We start from the raw sequence: 16,920 nt of genomic DNA on the forward strand, positions 1-16,920 counted from the left end.
TTGAGAAAAAAACAGAAGTAAAAAAGAAACGGTGCTGGAGAACAAAAAATAAAACACCAGAAAATCATGAGCAACCAAACAAACCACGGCGCTTGGTCAGAAATAGATTCAAAAGAGGCTGAGCAAGAGAAAATTTTTCTTGGGCTGAGCCAACAAAAAAAAAAAAGAAAGAAAGAAAAGAAAAATTTGATTGAGAAATATTTTAATTGATTGAGAATAATTTGAGAAATACTGTATATATTGTAAATATAACTAAAACATGATACATATATATTGACTATCAAATATTCAAATCTAAAACTGAATACCAGGATCAAATCTACCCTACCTCACCCCTGTGCATTACAAATTCGATGTACAGAGGGGGTGGGGGTCAGTTGATCTTGGTGATCAGTTATGAAGTATATTGACTTCTATTACATATTTTTTATTCAAAATTTAGTGATATCTTTTTTTATCAATAGGTCTGGAAAAATTTATCAAAAATATACCTTTAAATTTGGCATCTATTTTCCACAAAAAAAGTTTGCTACTTTATTTATTAATTTATTTTTTAATGAAAAAAATAGAAAATAATTTAAAAAATACAATTTACATTATATAACTTATAAAATCTACATTCAGTAAAACTGACTACCAAGATCAATTCTACCCTACCCCACCCCCCATAACATTTTTCATCTATGGAGGGGCTGGGTGTAGAGGGATCTTGGTAATCAGTTATGAAGCTCTCTTTTCTAGGATATTTCAAAGATCAGTGGAATTGTTCTTATTACAACAAAAAATCAAAGTGTATTACTTCAAATTTGGCTTCAATTATTGCTAAAAAGCTACTTAATGAAATATCCTGGATAAGTTAATGTGACATTGTTAATATTTGTTGAAAAATAAATGATATTATTGTGTTAAATTCTAACTGATAGTGGCTTTTGCCTCTTACTTTGTTATTATATTTCTTTTTTTTTTCTCCTTTTGTTGGTTTTTCTTTCTTTTCTTCCATCACAGCACAGTTTTTGAACATACGTTACGTGATATCTTTAGAAACCTATTCAGTTAAAGGTTAATAGCCTTGTAAGTGAAAAGTAATATTTTGAAGTGACAATACTCCAGTTTTGAGTTCTCCTCTTGGCTTTAGTCTTGTTTGTGGGTTATAATATTCAGCTATTCAACCAAAACCTGTGACATTTTAATCAACTTGTATTGTTTCTTAGTTCATATATTCCTTACTATACAATGGACCTTAATAAAGCACACATTTGTACACAATCGAGGCTAAGACTGAGCAAAGCCGAACTCGAAATGGGAGTATTCTCTATTTAACAATTGGCAGCCAATGTAGCTTATACAAGATGGGCATAATGTGTTCAAATTGACTGTTGTACATCATTCAAGTAAGGAGAAAGATAATAGCATATCAATTTTCTGAATTCTGCATTGATGTATAAAACTTTTTCACTGACTGACTGGCAAAGACAGACACACAGACAGACTGACTGACTGACTGACTGACCGACTGACTGACTACTGACTGACTGACTGACTGACTGACTGACTGACTGACTGACTGACCGACTGACCGACTGACTACTGACTGACTCACTGACTGACTGACTGAGACTGACTGACCGACTGAGACTGACTAACCGACCGACTGACTGACCGACTGACTGACTGACTGACTGACTGATATTATTAATCTTTTAATAATCTTTTTATATCTTCAGCACGTTGGTTACATGTGCTTCTTCCCCAGAAGATATCCAAGTTCTTGTATATTTTCACTGGCAGACTATCATTATGCAGCATGGCACACAATTGACAATCAGAAGAGAAACTTTCGTCAAATGTGTACTTACTTTTCCATTTAAAATATTCATTATAAGCTGTGTCATTCTTGTCTAAAAACTGAATATAGCTTGCTAAGGCTTTGATTGATGGAAAATCTAAAGCATTTATGAATGAACCTGGTATTGCAACCTTTTCGTCATAATTCGAACCTAGAACAATTGGAACCATATTGTTTATAAATGGAGCACTCCAATATTTTTCAGTGACATAGTCTAGACACATACTATTTTCAAATGCAAGGTAAAACTTGGATTTTTTGTAGTCCACTTCACATTGACGTGAGGATCGTTTACACTTATAATTCTGGTTAAATTTCTTTGAACACTTCCCAGAGATTGATATCTTAACATATTTGAGGAGCTTGTTGACTATTTTATCTCTTATTCTTCCACAGTTACTCACAGACCATGCAATAAGCTTGTCTTTCGCTTGAGCATAGTTAACACCTTGGATTACTTTCATTCTTTCTTCAGGTGTAATCTTTCTGTAATATCTATAAGGCATAAAGATATCAGACTTATACCTATAAGTCATTGTCCAGTTGAAGAAATAGTTGTATGCAGTAGGATCGTGAAGTATATAATAAGGACTTTCATGCGAATAGTAAATCCATCGTTGCTTCAGACGGTTCTTGTTCAGTGAGATAGTCCTCATGGTTTCGATGCTTGGTATATCTCGTGCATGGAAGATCACTGCATCGCTATTTTCTAACTCTTCCTTGTCATATGTGAACACACAGTTACTAACAGGACATAGGTTCCCATTTCCATCAGAAAAATAACTGTTGGCTTTTACTCCAGGCCAAGGAGAAATTCCAAACCATGTTGTGTACATGAGGACTCTCTTTGGCTTCGTGTCAGACTTCACTGGAAAATATGTTGTTACTTTATAACTTTTTATGCTCGGTTGGCTTGAATTTTGAAATGTCATAATTAAAAGAAGGAGACATACTAGACCCACAATAATCGTAAAAATAAGAAATAATTTTTTTAAGGTATTCATAATGGCTGCTCGTTGCCGATGGAAGTTACACTGGACCACACCACAGGGAGACCAATCCTTTTAAAACCAGGAAGCACAGACAATGTACTTGCACAGGGGGCGGGGGGGGGGGGGGGGGCACACTTATCTTTGCTATGCCTTACTTTGGCGATGACAACGTTTCTTGAAGTTGGTGTGTCTTTTTCTTTTGTTTATTCAAATTGTGGTGTGTTTATTCAAATTTTGGCGACGAAAATCAATCGTGCACTTGTTATAATTATGCATGGGTGATTATTTACCAGTTTGTTGCCAAAGTTCAAATTCGACACAATCATGTGTCTAATAACCAGAAGGGAGTTGGCGTCTCCAGGTGATAGACATCACTACTAGTGTTATACCTAAGACTGCTGTCACTGATGCACCGATGTGAAACAATATATATGATCAAGAGAATATTAAGTAACTTACTTACTTACCTGACTAAGTTGATAAAGTAACACTCGCTTCAATCATATTAATCTATCTATTTACTCTTACTATGAGAACTGAGTGAGTTCAACAAATATCGAAACTATATCTATATTTATTTATCTATTTTTTTTTAACGGAATCATATTTATATTTATATTTCATAGACTTATATCTACCTATATATTTATATGTATTTATATTTAAATTTATATTTATATTTACATTTATATTTATATTTATATTTAAATTTAAATTTTATTTACTGTTTATATTATCATTTACATTTCTAGTATTATGTTATAGTCTCCCCGATTAGTAGGGTACTTGTGCCCGGCTAGAAGATAGAGACTTAAATAAAGTTATTATTATTATTATTATATATGATATATGCATCGTTTATGTCTTCTATGTAAAAATACGTCGAAACATTATTTTCGTACTTGAGTTAATAACACTTATATAAGTCCAACAGATCACTTTCGAGACACAGGGTTTTTCAGACAGTATTAACAAGAGTTTAGGCTTCCTGAATAAAGTTAAAATACGTCCGTCATAACTAATTAAAGAGAGGATGTCAGCAAAAATCGAACATTTCGTGGCAACGGTCGAAAAATCGATTTCGCTCATATTCTAACCTTAGGTAGGCCTTATTCTAACTAGAACCACTATGTAGTTTGTTTTTAAAAATATCGCTTATTTTACGAGAAAAACGAGAAAATTGATTTTTGCGGATTTCAGCCTTTTGACGGCGGAAAGAAATCGACTACTTCAGAGCCTTCGCGTCGCAAAGAAAAGTAATTCAGACATATAAAACCATTATAATCTTATCAATTGGTATCTAAACTTGTATTAGGAAAATGTTCAGCTATCTCAGTTTCCTTTTTCAAGACGAAAAAAAATTTTTTGGACCCATACATTTTACAATACCAAGAGTATAGAAAGTTTAAAAAAATATTTTGGTATGTGCTATATAAAATAATTGGCTAAAATTTGGGCTAGTTAAAGTTAAGATGCTATATTATCTTATTCCACTGAAATTTGGTTGGGTAAATTATTTATCGCGTAAATAAAAAGCTTGAAATTCTTATAAAATTCAGCGATTTCTCTGTCGGCAAAGATCAGTCGATTTCAATGGTTCTGCACAAACAACGCAATAAATCCGAGTTTGTTCGTTTTTCGAGCAATAATCTAAAGCAAAAATACTTTAAAAGGCCTAAGTTATTATTTTTAAGATAACAAAGAATCTTTTGAGGCTCAGATTCAAGCACGCTTTGCTATTCGCGACTGAGAAGTGGACTGAGTATTGTAAGCAAACTTGAATAACTAACAAAGTGTTGAACGATTACAGTAGGGATTGCTCACCATATTTTCGGATTACTTCAGACTATTCTGCTTTAACCGTTGAATAATATTTATAGTTAGGTGAAGGATAAGTAGTCGTTCTATTTTTCTTGCTCCTAGCATGATAAATTGGGAAAGGACGGTAATCTGAGATGTAAACATGTAATCCACAATGCATGCCGCTTAAAACAATACACGTCACCAGTGACACCAAACTGACAGTGACATCTGATTCTAGTTATGCATGTTGTTTTCCACTGCTAGATAAAATAGAAATACAATAAGAAAAATTCAGATGCGAGTTGGTGTTGTTGCTTAAGGTGCTTGTAAACATAAAATGGAAGCTAGTTGCTCTTTTAAATCTTTGGTTGGAGGAAGCTGTGGGTTCGATCCAAAAGACTGGAAACGAGATACTACCATAATTCCTTTATTGGCCTGCAGAAAGGAGATTTTCGACCACAAGACCGCCTTTGGGTTCTCTGGCCCCGAAAATGAAGTTGACTTGATCTTAAGTCGGACAGCCATATTTGTTTGTCCAAATGATGTTGATACGTGGTCAATATGTCCATTACATCGTTCAAAATTAGGATTGGGATGGACAAGAGGTTGCAATACAAGGTGCAGAGTACCTGTTGAAATATCTAAGCATCAAAGGACCAAAGGAAAATGGCCGAGATTTGAAAGAGGAATAGGAAAATCCGATTCGTCTATGATAATAAATAAGACTGACGTATTCCTACAAGTAGGTTCAGGTCAGTAACAAGTTTGCATTCTTAATGATCCTCGAGGTTTGATTTGCGCATTTTTTCTTTCTATGAAATACTTTTATAGTAATAAAAATGTTTCTTTCATTTACTTGTAGGAATGTGCATAAATTGCAGAAAAACTCTTAAACAACTCAAAGACTCCGATCCACAGACTCCGGTCACCACCAGCGCCTCCCAAAAACAAGAACTGGATGAACAGAGGATTGTTGAGCGAATAAGTAATTTGTCGCTGGTAAATATCTTTTCTCCTTGAAAACTGAAGGAATGCTTTTATTACTAAAATAAATGATTTTTGTGCGTTAGTGCTGCTTTCAAAACCCTTGGTTATTTTATATTTGTTTATTTGTTAGTCGGTTTGCTAATCAGATTAAATTAGTAAAGGCGGCGCGAGTGGCGGCGGATTGGTATAATATGAAAAAGTGTGGAGCGGGAAATGGGAAGGGGAGTGGGAAGGGAAGGGAGAGGAAGTGGGAAACTCTGAAAATCAACGAAACGTTAATGCGTATTTTAGGTTTTTGTGGGTCGGGAATTTACGTATTCTACCGATAAATGAAATCAGAATTAGAAGTGCGTTCATTTTCTTATATTTTTTATAATTATTTTTTCTGTTAAATAATTTTAGGACGAAAAGGAGGAGGTGACGTTTAATCCAAAGTTCTCCACGCCTACAAGTCTGTATCAACCAAGCGAATCTTCTTACTTATCCGTCACTGTGGAAGAAACGGAGGTTGTTCCTTCCCCAAAAGAAAAATTGAATGCCTTCCTTTGTTCACGGGACATTAGCCCTATTCGTCATTCTCTTTCGTTGCCATGGGAACAAACATCAGAGCGCACAAAGCGTTTTCATATCCGGAAAACGCAACAGGTTGTAGATGCATGCCTGAAGGAGATTGCTCCTGAAGATTCTGAAATGCTATTTTCTGCATTGAAAGAAACGAAGTCTAATAAATGTAGTGTTGATAACTCCCTTATGGAGGCTTTATCTGAATGCTACAATAACAGCAGTTCTTGGAGCACCCGCAGACAGATATTATCCATCATGGCGGACAAATTGAGTTTTAAAGAGCTTCGCAGGTGGATACCTAGTTTGACAAGATATCGCTTCAATCTTGCAAGACACCACCTTTTACTCCACGGCAGAGGGGCAGTTTTACCTTCCACTAAGAACACGCGAATGTACGTTCAACCAGAAAAGCTTGAGCACTTCATTATATTCATTACCAGCTCACATATTGTACAAGATTTGCCATTTGGCGAGAAAACGCTAAAGTTATCGTCACAAACAGAAATCAGGATCCCAAATGTTATACGATCTTTGATACCTGAGCAAATTATTTGTCAGTACCAAAGCTATTGTCAAGAGACAGGTTTCAAACCAATGAGTCGTAGTTCGTTATGCAGAGTTCTCAGCGTATGTTCAGCTTCAATACGCAAATCTTTACAGGGCTTAGACAACTTTTCAGCACTTGGAGCAAAAGCCTTTGATGATCTTGAAGAGTTGGTTGAAAAGCTTGGAGACACTTACGGGAATGGGCTTACTTGGGCGAAGGAAATAAAGCAGAATCTCAAACTAGCAAAGCGTTACTTCAAAGGCGACTATAAGGTAAACTAAATGTTCACTTTCAGTTATTCTGCAACAATTCATTATTGAAAGCGCACGCTGCAGTAAAGTCTCAAGCTCCAAACCAATGAGCATCATGAAATACATGCATAATATCGTTATGATGTTTTGTTGAAGGTTCACGTTACCAAAAGCTCAAAGGTTGCAGATCATTGCAGAACGCACGCCCTAAGTTATCCAAGTGAAGATGACCACATGGTTGACTGTGACCACGAGCATGACCTGAAATGCGATAGATGTAACTTATTTCCTGTAACTCTGAAAGAAATAAAATGCGTAGTAGAAAGCACTAGATGCACCTTGGAAGATAAAGGAGAAATGGAGTTCTTGATCTCCCAGTCCGCGCAGAACATCGAGGCCTGGAAGTCCCATCTTTTACGATCAATTAATCAAGATCAAGCAAGGCAAGAAATTATTAAAGATTTAAGAAAGGAGGCAGTGATTTTAGTTTCCGACTGGGCAATGAAGTTTTTGCCAAGAAAGTTCCGAGAAAGCCAGCAAGACTGGTTTGGTAAGCGCAGGATCCCCTGGCACATAACTGTTGCCATGACCAAAACAGATGAAGGAGAAATGAAAATGTTGACGTTTGTACATATATTTGAAAGCTGCATTCAGGACAGTCCTGCTGTTCTGGCTATTTTTGACGACGTTCTACAGCAACTTAAGAGCATCACTTCTGACATTACCTCTCTTTACCTCAGACAAGATAATGCCGGATGTTATCATTCTGCATCGACAATCCTTGGCATTTATCAGGTTGCATCACAAAATGACTTTAATCTAGTGCGCATTGATTTCTCAGACCCGCAGGGCGGCAAAGGCGCATGCGATAGAAAGGCTGCAACTATCAAGAATCACATGAAGAAGTATTTAAACTCAGGACATGATGTAGATACTGCTCAACAAATGAAGTGTGCTATGGAGTCATTTGGAGGAATCCCTGGGGTAAGAGTAACACTGTGCGGCGCTCAAGCTTCTCCAGACTTATCAGAAAAATGGGAAGGTGTGAGCTTTATTAACAACATTGCTTACAGCAATGAAGGAATTACAGTTTGGAGGGCTTATGAAATTGGTGCTGGCAAATTTATGCCTTGGAGTAGCTTTAATCTGCCCAACAAATTGCCAAAGCTCAACAAGATTCCAGATTATGAAGTATCAAAGGTTACCTTTGTTTCCATCAAAGCAAGAAAAATGCCGACAAAAAAACCCGCTCTTAAAGCTGAGTCACTGCAGAAGGTAAAAAAAGTTAAGGATAATGATGATGATGACGATGATGACGATGATGACGATGATGATAATGATGATGATGTCAACTTAACAGAAGATAACCAAGACGAAGATAGTGAGGGCGCGAAAATTGGTCGAGACGACGAAAATGCGTTATTCTTTTGCCCCGAAGAAGGCTGTATTATGTCTTTTCAGAGATATTCTTCTCTCGAAAAGCATATTGATTATGGAAGCCACAAATATGTTCTTGAGCATGAAACTCTGTATGACAGAGCTATGATTATGTACGCTACAAAGCTAGAGCATGGTGCTACTGACGTTCCTCAGATAGATGGGGACACTACCGTCAATCTAGATCATGATCAAGTGTTTCCTAAAGGATGGGCACTAAAATCAGCAGCAAAACGAAAAAGATTTAATGAAGCACAGAAAAACTATCTAACCGATATTTTTGAAAACGGAGAATCAACTGGAAGGAAGGCCAATCCTGCAGCTGTGGCCCAGACCACGAGAAGGGTCAAAAACAAAGGTGGCTCAAGTATGTTTAATAAGAATGAATATCTTACGTCAGTAGTAATCAATGTCCATGGATAGGGTCAGGTTAATTTATTCATGTATTATATATTCATATATTCCTGTTACCATGGCAAATCACCGGAAACGGAAATGAATGGGGTGATGGATCGCCCAATGAGAAGCGGGGAGGGGTGACGTAAGGGTGACGTAAGTGGGGATGGGTCGCCCAATGAGAACGAGGGAAAGTAGGCGGGACCGCCTGTAAGTACGAGGAAACGTATTGGACTTAATTTTTTCTTTTTTATTTTCTTTGAAAAAGTATAAGGTCCCGCGAGCTGGATTCGAACCAGAAACCTTCGGAACTACAGTCCGACTCTCTGCCAATTGAGCTACCTCGGGCACTTACTTTAGGGAGGTGTTTAAAAAAGGTAGTGTATCGGGAGGAGAGGGAGTGATGAGGTCAAGAAGCAAGACGAGACTTTTTTTCAGTTTAACGTTTTTTTAATAGGTGGGATATTCGTGACATTTACAAGTACAGGTGTCGCAGAAACAAACACAAGTATGACCATTGGATCTCATCCATCGGTCACGACTTTCCTTGATGTACTCTTTGCGTTTTTGTTTGCGCTCGTCTTCTTTGCGTTTTTCTTCTCTTTGCTCGTACGTGCGGAGGGCATCTTTGGAAACCTTGATTTTCTATTGAGCGTAAGCTTCGGTGAGGCTGGGGTCGGTGGAGTGGATGTGGGGCCCATTGTGGGGGTTGACCATGCCAAAGGTATAGGTATTCCAAGCATGGAGATAGCTCATGCGTCGTAGGATGCCGTGGTTGGTGATGATGACTTTGCCAATGCCTCGACTGATGTCGTCTTCTACTTCCTTGGGAGTATCAGGGCTGTGGGTGAGGTAGCGCTTGTGGGTCTTGGGATGGGTGAACCATTTAGCGTCTTCTTCTTCTTGAAGAGTGGGTTTGGCTTTTTGGAAGAGACTGGTTGATTTTTTTGCCTAAGGAAAAAGATTTCTTAGAAGAAGTAAAAAAAGAAAAGCTCCCCTGCGAGGAGTCGAACCTCGATCTCCAGCCAGCTAGGCCAGTATCATACCATTAGACCACTGGGGCTGCTATGAAATAGAGAAGTTAAATTAAGGTAGTCTAGGGTAAGGATCCGGAAGTGATTAGCATATCTTTTTTCAAAAAAGAAGAAAAAGATGAAAAAAGTTATGGCGTTCCGGAGGCTTGAACAGCAGTCATCTTGTGTCTTCAGCTTTCTTAGTGCGCGTTACTTACCCGACTAGTACCACAATCGCATAGTACTACCAAATCGCGATCGACTGGTTGAGCTACCCAGAACGCTCATGCAAGTTAGGTATAAAAAACTCAAGTCATAGGTGTGTTCAAAGGTATTTATTGACCAATAAGAAAGCGTTACATAAATTATCGAAACAAATGTTTTTAATTAGATAAGTCGTGTCGTCGGACGCGTTTGCCATTACGAAGAGATTGGAAAGGTGTGGTACAGTTTCTGCATTGAGGGAACCATTCAGGGAGGTAAGCAAGACATGCATTACAGCGTTTGTAGCGGAGGACGTAACGAGCTAGGCCAGGGAGAGGACTGAGGTCAAGCGAGGTAAGGTAACGACGCATGTGAGACTGGTAATCGAGAGAGAACTTGACGTGGTTGAGAGGAGTGTTGGGAGGATGAATTCGTTGATGAAGTCGGACGAGGTGGAGCCGTTGTTTGTGGAGGAGGATGACGTGGAAGGTGTTGGTTTGGAATTCTTGGATGCACAAGCGACTGGCCCATTGGACGGCAGCGGCGTCTTTGGTATGACGAATGAACGTTTTAAATAAGGTATATAAGCGAGTGACGCAGATTTAGTGTGGAGGTCCAGGGAGAGAGGAACAAGGACACGGCATGGGATAGTGATGACGGTGTTGGTCCATGTAGCGAACGAGACAGAGGGAATGACAGGCTTGGGCAGGAACGTGATCAGGCGGTGGAGGCATGTACCCTCGAAGAGCAAATTGGCGGCAGTTGAAGACGTGGTATTGACCAGTGTAATTGATGGTGCCTTCTTGGCCTGAATAGGGGATGGGCTTGTGACAGAGCAAGCACGGCGGAGGTTTGATCGTGTTGTGGTGGTTGACGCGGGCGATGGGACGGATGTGGATGAGGTCGTGGACGTGACGCAAGAAGAGGAGCATGATGCGGGCCATGGTGGGTTGAGCCATTTCCCATACGGGGTCGCCGCTGTACACTTGAGAAAAGTGACCTTAGAGGTAGTTGACGAATAAGGAGCCGGGCCAGTGAGGCATTGAGTGGGGAGCACGGCAGTAAGGACAGGTGTAGTTGAAGCCCGTGCTGAGGATCCACTGCATGAGGCACTCGGTGTGTATGGGTTGGGTACAGCAGGAGGTCATGTTGGCGTCGGAGTAAAGTGTTTCGGTCGGGAGGTGTCGTTGAAGCGGATGATTGGGAAGAGGCGAGTAACAAACGCAGCACTGTTAAGGAGCAAGAGTAGTTTCAAACATCAACAAGAGGGAGCAGTATTGACAAATGTCTTCGTCAGGGTGAACGCGTTGACCGCAGGCGCCACAGGTATAGGAGGAAAAGCAGTCAGGGCAGTAAGGAGGCAGTTCCCAAACGCGGTGTCGTAGTTTGCGTCGTTTGCGTGTCATGGTAGTAACGTGGCCACAAAGAGGAACGTAGGTCTGCAAGGAGGAAAAGTGAGCATGGGGTCAGGACGTGCACAAGCCACAAGGACAGTTGGTATCGGTATGGTCGTTTCTGTTTCTGAGTCGGTCCCTGAGGGCGATGAATAATTTGAAGGTGGGGCATTGGTCCAAGGCGTTGGCAACGAGTCGCACTGTAGTGGTCTGTAAAAGAGAGAATGTCAAAAATCAACCCAACCACTTTGTTTGAGGTCGATCTCGTGGAGCTTTTCAAAGTCGTCATTGTCCAGTTTGTTGAGTCGGTCTTTGAGGGTGAGGTACAATTTGGAAGCAGTGTGACATTGTTCCAAGGCTTTGGCGGCAATGTGCAAGAGGGTGCGATCGTCAGGAGGTGGTACGTGCATGTTACGAGGGACGAAGACTTGAGCTTTCTTGGGTTTGGGAGCAGCAGGCACTTCGGATTGTTTGGCCAGTTCGCTGCATTGGAGACAGTCAGGGTCTTGAGCTACTTGGCAGGTACATATTAGAAGGCGGGGGTCGTCTTTGTTGTCGTCGATAGGCTGGCTCTGATGAAGTGAATGGACAACGTGGAAATGCTTTTAGGAATAAGGCCTTGGCATATTCAACGGAATAATGTCTACTAACGCCCATGATGTATAAATTGGGATCTGGATCGCGTGTGGTGTGATAGTGAGGGGAAACGAAGACGTAGGCGGACGTTTCGTCGCTGAAGGAAAAATGGGGGATGTAAGTGAAGATGATGTTGCTGATTTCGTCGTAGCTTCTCCATCGAGCCGAAGCAAATAAGTGGTGGTTGATGTTGGAGGCGGTGGAGACTTGGACGCAGATGTAACTGGACGGAGGAGGCTCGTGCTTTGCTTCGTGGGCGACGAGTAGGTATCGTATGGGTCGGCGTGGAACTTGCGTAAATTGGAAGTTGCGGATGCGGGTGTAGGTGGAGGTGATTGAGATGGGTCCGAAGGCATTGAGCGTACTGCAACGGTAATCCTGGGCGTCCTCGGGGGCTATGGTGGTTGAGGGTATGATGGTAAAGGGATGGGCACGGTGGTCAATGTCATCTTCAGGCGGGGTGTCGTTAGCTTGGTAGTCTTCGTCCTCGTCGGAATCGAGAGGCAGGAGCTCGAGGCTGGTGAGGAAGGGCGGCTGAGTGGTGATGGGTTGGGCTCTGCACATGGGACATTGAGTATTTTGGTGAGTACGCCATTGGTCGAGGCAGTCGTAGTGAAATTGGTTTTTGCAGCATAGGGTAAGGACGGTGTTGGGGCAATCGTTGGTTATGTTGGCTAGACAAATGGAGCAGACGACAGCCTGAAGAAACATAAAGTGAAGTTACAAGGTAAAGGCAAGGCTATCTAGCCAGTACATTCCTGTCACGAAGTCACCACCATCGAGTTGGATAAATCTTTTAATGTCGAGGTTGGACACTCTAAGCTTATCGTGGAGGCATCGCTGGTAGCATCCGAGTTGGTAGAGAAGGGGATGGGTGTCGCCGTCGAGGTTGACGTGCATCAACCAAAGTTTTTTGCGGTAAATGAAGTCGTCAAAATTGTCAAGTAATTGGGTGAGTACTAATGTTCTTCCAATGTGTTTGCGTAAGACTCTTTGAGCGGCGGTGGCAATGGCGGTCTGGAATGGCAATAGGGTTGTTTTAGGATCGGGTGTGTGGAGGACGCAAGCCTTGTTTGAAAATGCTGCACGAGTGAAGTTGTTTTTGAACGAGTTGGTGGATGTCTTTGAAATCGCCGTGAAGGTCCCAAGTGTTTTCGAAATCGAGGACTAGTTGTTCTTGTTTACGGAAGAAAAGGAGCATGTCGTGGATGTCTTGTTTGTTTTTTTTTTACCCGTCTGAGATGAAGTCGATGATGCGAGGAAGCGCTTCCTAGGGGTGGGGAAGAGCATGTGAAACATTGAGGCATAGGTGTGGTACGGTTTTCTGTAGGTCACGTCGTAAAACTGTTGGTAGCACGAGCGAGGCAAGCGAAACATGATGTGGTTGTGGAGGCTTATGGTGTAGTCGGCCGAGTTAGCCACCCCCTCGGGAAATTGGTCACGTGTGATGTAGTCAGGACCCACGCATAAGTATTGGGTACAATGCGGACAATCTATGTGGTACGAGGTACGCTTCATCCCCAGGTAGTGCAGGACGCAAACGCCGTGAAGGGGATGACGACAGCAAGGCGTAAGAATGAGGGGTTCTGAAGTACGTGAGATACAAATGGTACATACCAGGGTTTCGTCTTGACTATCCGCAATGGTAATGGCTTCAGGATCTTCCTGACCTACTTCACGTTCTTCCTGTTCGACGTCAGATCGTTTGCGTTTGGGTGCAGGAGATTCGGGCTCCTGAGTACCTGAAGTAGAAGCAATCATGACCTCACGGGCGGCAGCCACCACCTGGTCGTCAGAGTCATAAGATTCGTTGGCCGGTGGTGAGTTGGGAGGAGTAGGCAATTCCCGATCTGCTTGAGATTCGTTTTCTGGTGGTGGACTAAAGACGACCACGCGACGGTTAGACTTCTTGGGAGGCATGATGATGATGAAGATGAAGGTAAGTGCTGGCATAGGCTAAGCGAATACTAGGTATCTAGGTATACGAGTGGTGATTTGGTACGAAAGTGAACTTAGATATATAGGGGTAGGGAGGGGTGTATGGGGGGTCCCCCCACCCCCCTGGGTGGGGTCTATATAGGAGGACCAGGTTCTGCGAGTTTCATATATTTTGCCTAGTGAATCACCAGTTAAGCCACAGTAGTATACGAAGATACCAGTGTGGTAAGTAGGATTAAGCGTTTGCGCGAGGCTTTAGGCTTAGACTCATTTTTTTGCTTTTTGAACACTGCAGTACTCATCAGTATGAAAATGACAAAGAGATGCGATCGAAAGCAAAGGATGAGTAAGAGGATAAAGAATACCATTTATCAAGCCATGGATGCCGTGCGACAAGATGATTATAGCAATCAAGACATGTTATCAAGCACGCTATACATTCTAGTTAGAAGGACGTTTTTTAATGTAGTGGAGTTGTTAAAGACTAGAGGCATTGAAGAGTTAGATAAATTCGATGTACTATTGCTTGAACAATATGTAAACGAATATGTGAATAAATACGGTTATACCGTTGAATCTTAACGTTGTGTCTTTTGTCTTTCTAAAAGGCGACCTTTGCGGAGACATTGACCAAGCATCATAGGGAAGGCACGTTTCCTAGTGTCGAGTTTTTGCAAGTGGTGAGGGAATACGTAAAGACGTTGCGAGGCATAGCCGATAAGTTAACGTGGCTAACCGATCGCATCGAGAAGCAGAAGGAACGAAAGAGGAGGTTGGCGTTCGTGTTGACGCGTCGCGCCGAGGAACGGAAGCAGGCATTGACGAATCAAAAGCGAGGGCGTACGAAAGTATACGTAATAGAGGAGTACGGCATTGGCAATCGTTTAGTGTTTTCGCACCATGGCATCCGGCAGGAACACGAGGAGCTCGTCTTTGATTAGGAGTTGTACCCGTTCGGTGTTTGGAGTGAACGTGCCTATGAGGACTCGTGTCATTTCTTATCGGATCGAGACGAGGTCCAGCTTGGAACTGGCCGACCGTCAACGCAGACCGTACGTGGGCCACGACGACGATGATGACGAGGACTTGAAAGAGGGAGGAGAAGAAGGAGAAGACGAATGGGGTGTTCGGTGGGTGGAACGTTTATTTGATCAAGTTATGGAACGTATTGCTGGTGAGGAAGGATTGACGCCTCGGGATCAAGTAGGCATGACCCTTTACGGTGGGGACTTGGAATACCCGGTGTCGTTGGCCATACGTCCGTACCACACGCCTGAATTTCAGAGGCTGATGTTGACCAACGCCATTGAAATGATTCAACAGTCCAAAAGGGAATGGATGTTGGGTCGATCGTTAGACATTACGGTGACTGTGATTAAAGACGTGAAAGGACGAGGACGGGTGTGTACGTCGACTATCATGACTCCTGAACTTTTGCAAGATCGGTTGGAAAGGGGAGTTCTACGCAAGCCGCCGGCGGCGGTGGGATCAAAGGTAGCAGAACACGTGATTCAGATCTTAGTATGGCGAAGCGTGAGAACGAGGGACGAGGTGAGGCAAGAGTTGGAGGTACAGCACGAATGGACCTGGGAAGAAGTATTGACGCGTTGGTGTGTCGTGCACCCATCCACGAACATTTTAGTACTTTGCCAAAAGGGGGGACCGGGAGCTTATCACGAAGTGATCTGGAAAAGTGCCTACAGCAGTGAAACTGAGGGATGGGTGATGTGGTTAAGCGAAGGAGACCCCGCGATGCTGGACGTCGTGTCGCCCAATGTGTTGTATGGGGAGGCCGAGGTCTTGCACCATCGATTGTGCTTGAAGTGCGGCATGATCTATCGCCATCAGAGAACGCATGCTTGCAGCGAAGAAAAGGCCTTGACCAAGTACGAATTGGGCAAGAAGAGGCCGCATTACAAGGTCACGGAAGAAGTGAAGCGCCGTAAGGTCTCGCGAGTCTTTGACGACGAGCATGAAAATTGCTTGGGAAGAGCCTTGTACCGGGCACTGAAGGGTTTGGGGTTCGAGATGGTAGCCGAAGGAGGGTACGAAAAACCCTTGCAGGATTGGTATGGAGAGATGGGGATGGAAGACACCTGGGATCAAGCGTGTGGGTTGGACGACGTCAAGCGGTGGTGTGCTAGCATTAACGAGGGATATGCGACGAATGAAGAACATGGATTCGAATTGTGCGTGTACGACGAAAAGAATCGGCACGTGGTAGCCTCGTTTGGAAGCAGCATAGGAAACCACATGGTACGTTGACCCCCATTTACCTAAATTGGATGGACGAACACTTTACCTGGATCGAGTCCATGGCGGGGTGGTTGGGACGGGTTTACTTTGCACTCGCTGCAATGAGGGTACAGCAATAAGGAAACTCACAAGTGTGTCCGTCCTTGTTTACGGTGTGGGGAAGAACGGAACGACCACTACATCAAGTATTCCAATCAGCGTATTACGTGTGGTGAATGTCACGTGGGTTTTTGGTCTAACGTGTGTTACCGCTCGCACCTGATGCGACGTCGCAAGGGGTCGTTGGCCTATACCACCTGTGAACGACGGTACGTGTGTCTTCAGTGCAGAACTACCGTGGATCGGATGCGATACGATCGAAAAAGTAAGGCGTGGTACATGGTCCGACGATCACGTCTGCTATCAATACGATTGCTTGGTGTGCCGAGAGAAGAAGGTAACGCGAGGAGAACACATGTGCTACATCAAGGGAGTAAGCAGCGACCCTACGGAAGGCAACGCACGGGCCAAGAAGAACGAAAAACGTAAATTTTTTTTAGCGTTCTTTGACTTTGAAGCTCGATGCTTGGAGGAACGTCACGTGGTTAACAAAGTGGTAGTGCTGCTGACGTGCCACGAATGCGTATCTCACGTAGAAGAGTACCGTACAAACAACA

The 16,920-nt window shown here is 42.4% G+C and overlaps 2 protein-coding genes across 9 annotated transcripts in view; both read right to left on the reverse strand.

The window, feature by feature from the left end:
* Positions 1 to 4,898, reverse strand: part of LOC116297395 (UBX domain-containing protein 11) — a 40,415-nt gene extending 35,517 nt beyond the window's left edge. For 7 of the 8 annotated variants that reach the window (XM_089038394.1, XM_089038393.1, XM_089038392.1 and 4 more), the window contains exon 1: positions 4,663 to 4,898. The gene's annotated coding sequence lies outside the window, so the exon portion shown is untranslated. The remainder of the gene's footprint in view (positions 1 to 4,662) is intronic. The other variant, XM_089038395.1, reaches the window with a different exon arrangement.
* LOC116290270 (core alpha-(1,3)-fucosyltransferase-like) lies at positions 186 to 2,880 on the reverse strand. The gene has a single exon (XM_031697276.2). It carries the CDS (start codon positions 2,848 to 2,850, stop codon positions 1,693 to 1,695), a length of 1,158 nt encoding a protein of 385 aa, XP_031553136.1. The 5' UTR covers positions 2,851 to 2,880; the 3' UTR covers positions 186 to 1,692.
* Positions 4,899 to 16,920: the final 12,022 nt, after the last annotated feature.

The sequence above is a fragment of the Actinia tenebrosa genome, unplaced genomic scaffold (genome assembly GCF_029948245.1).
Source record: "Actinia tenebrosa isolate PJP-AT-01 unplaced genomic scaffold, QUT_ActTen_1.0 PGA_scaffold5__44_contigs__length_20552954, whole genome shotgun sequence".
NCBI lineage: Eukaryota > Metazoa > Cnidaria > Anthozoa > Actiniaria > Actiniidae > Actinia > Actinia tenebrosa.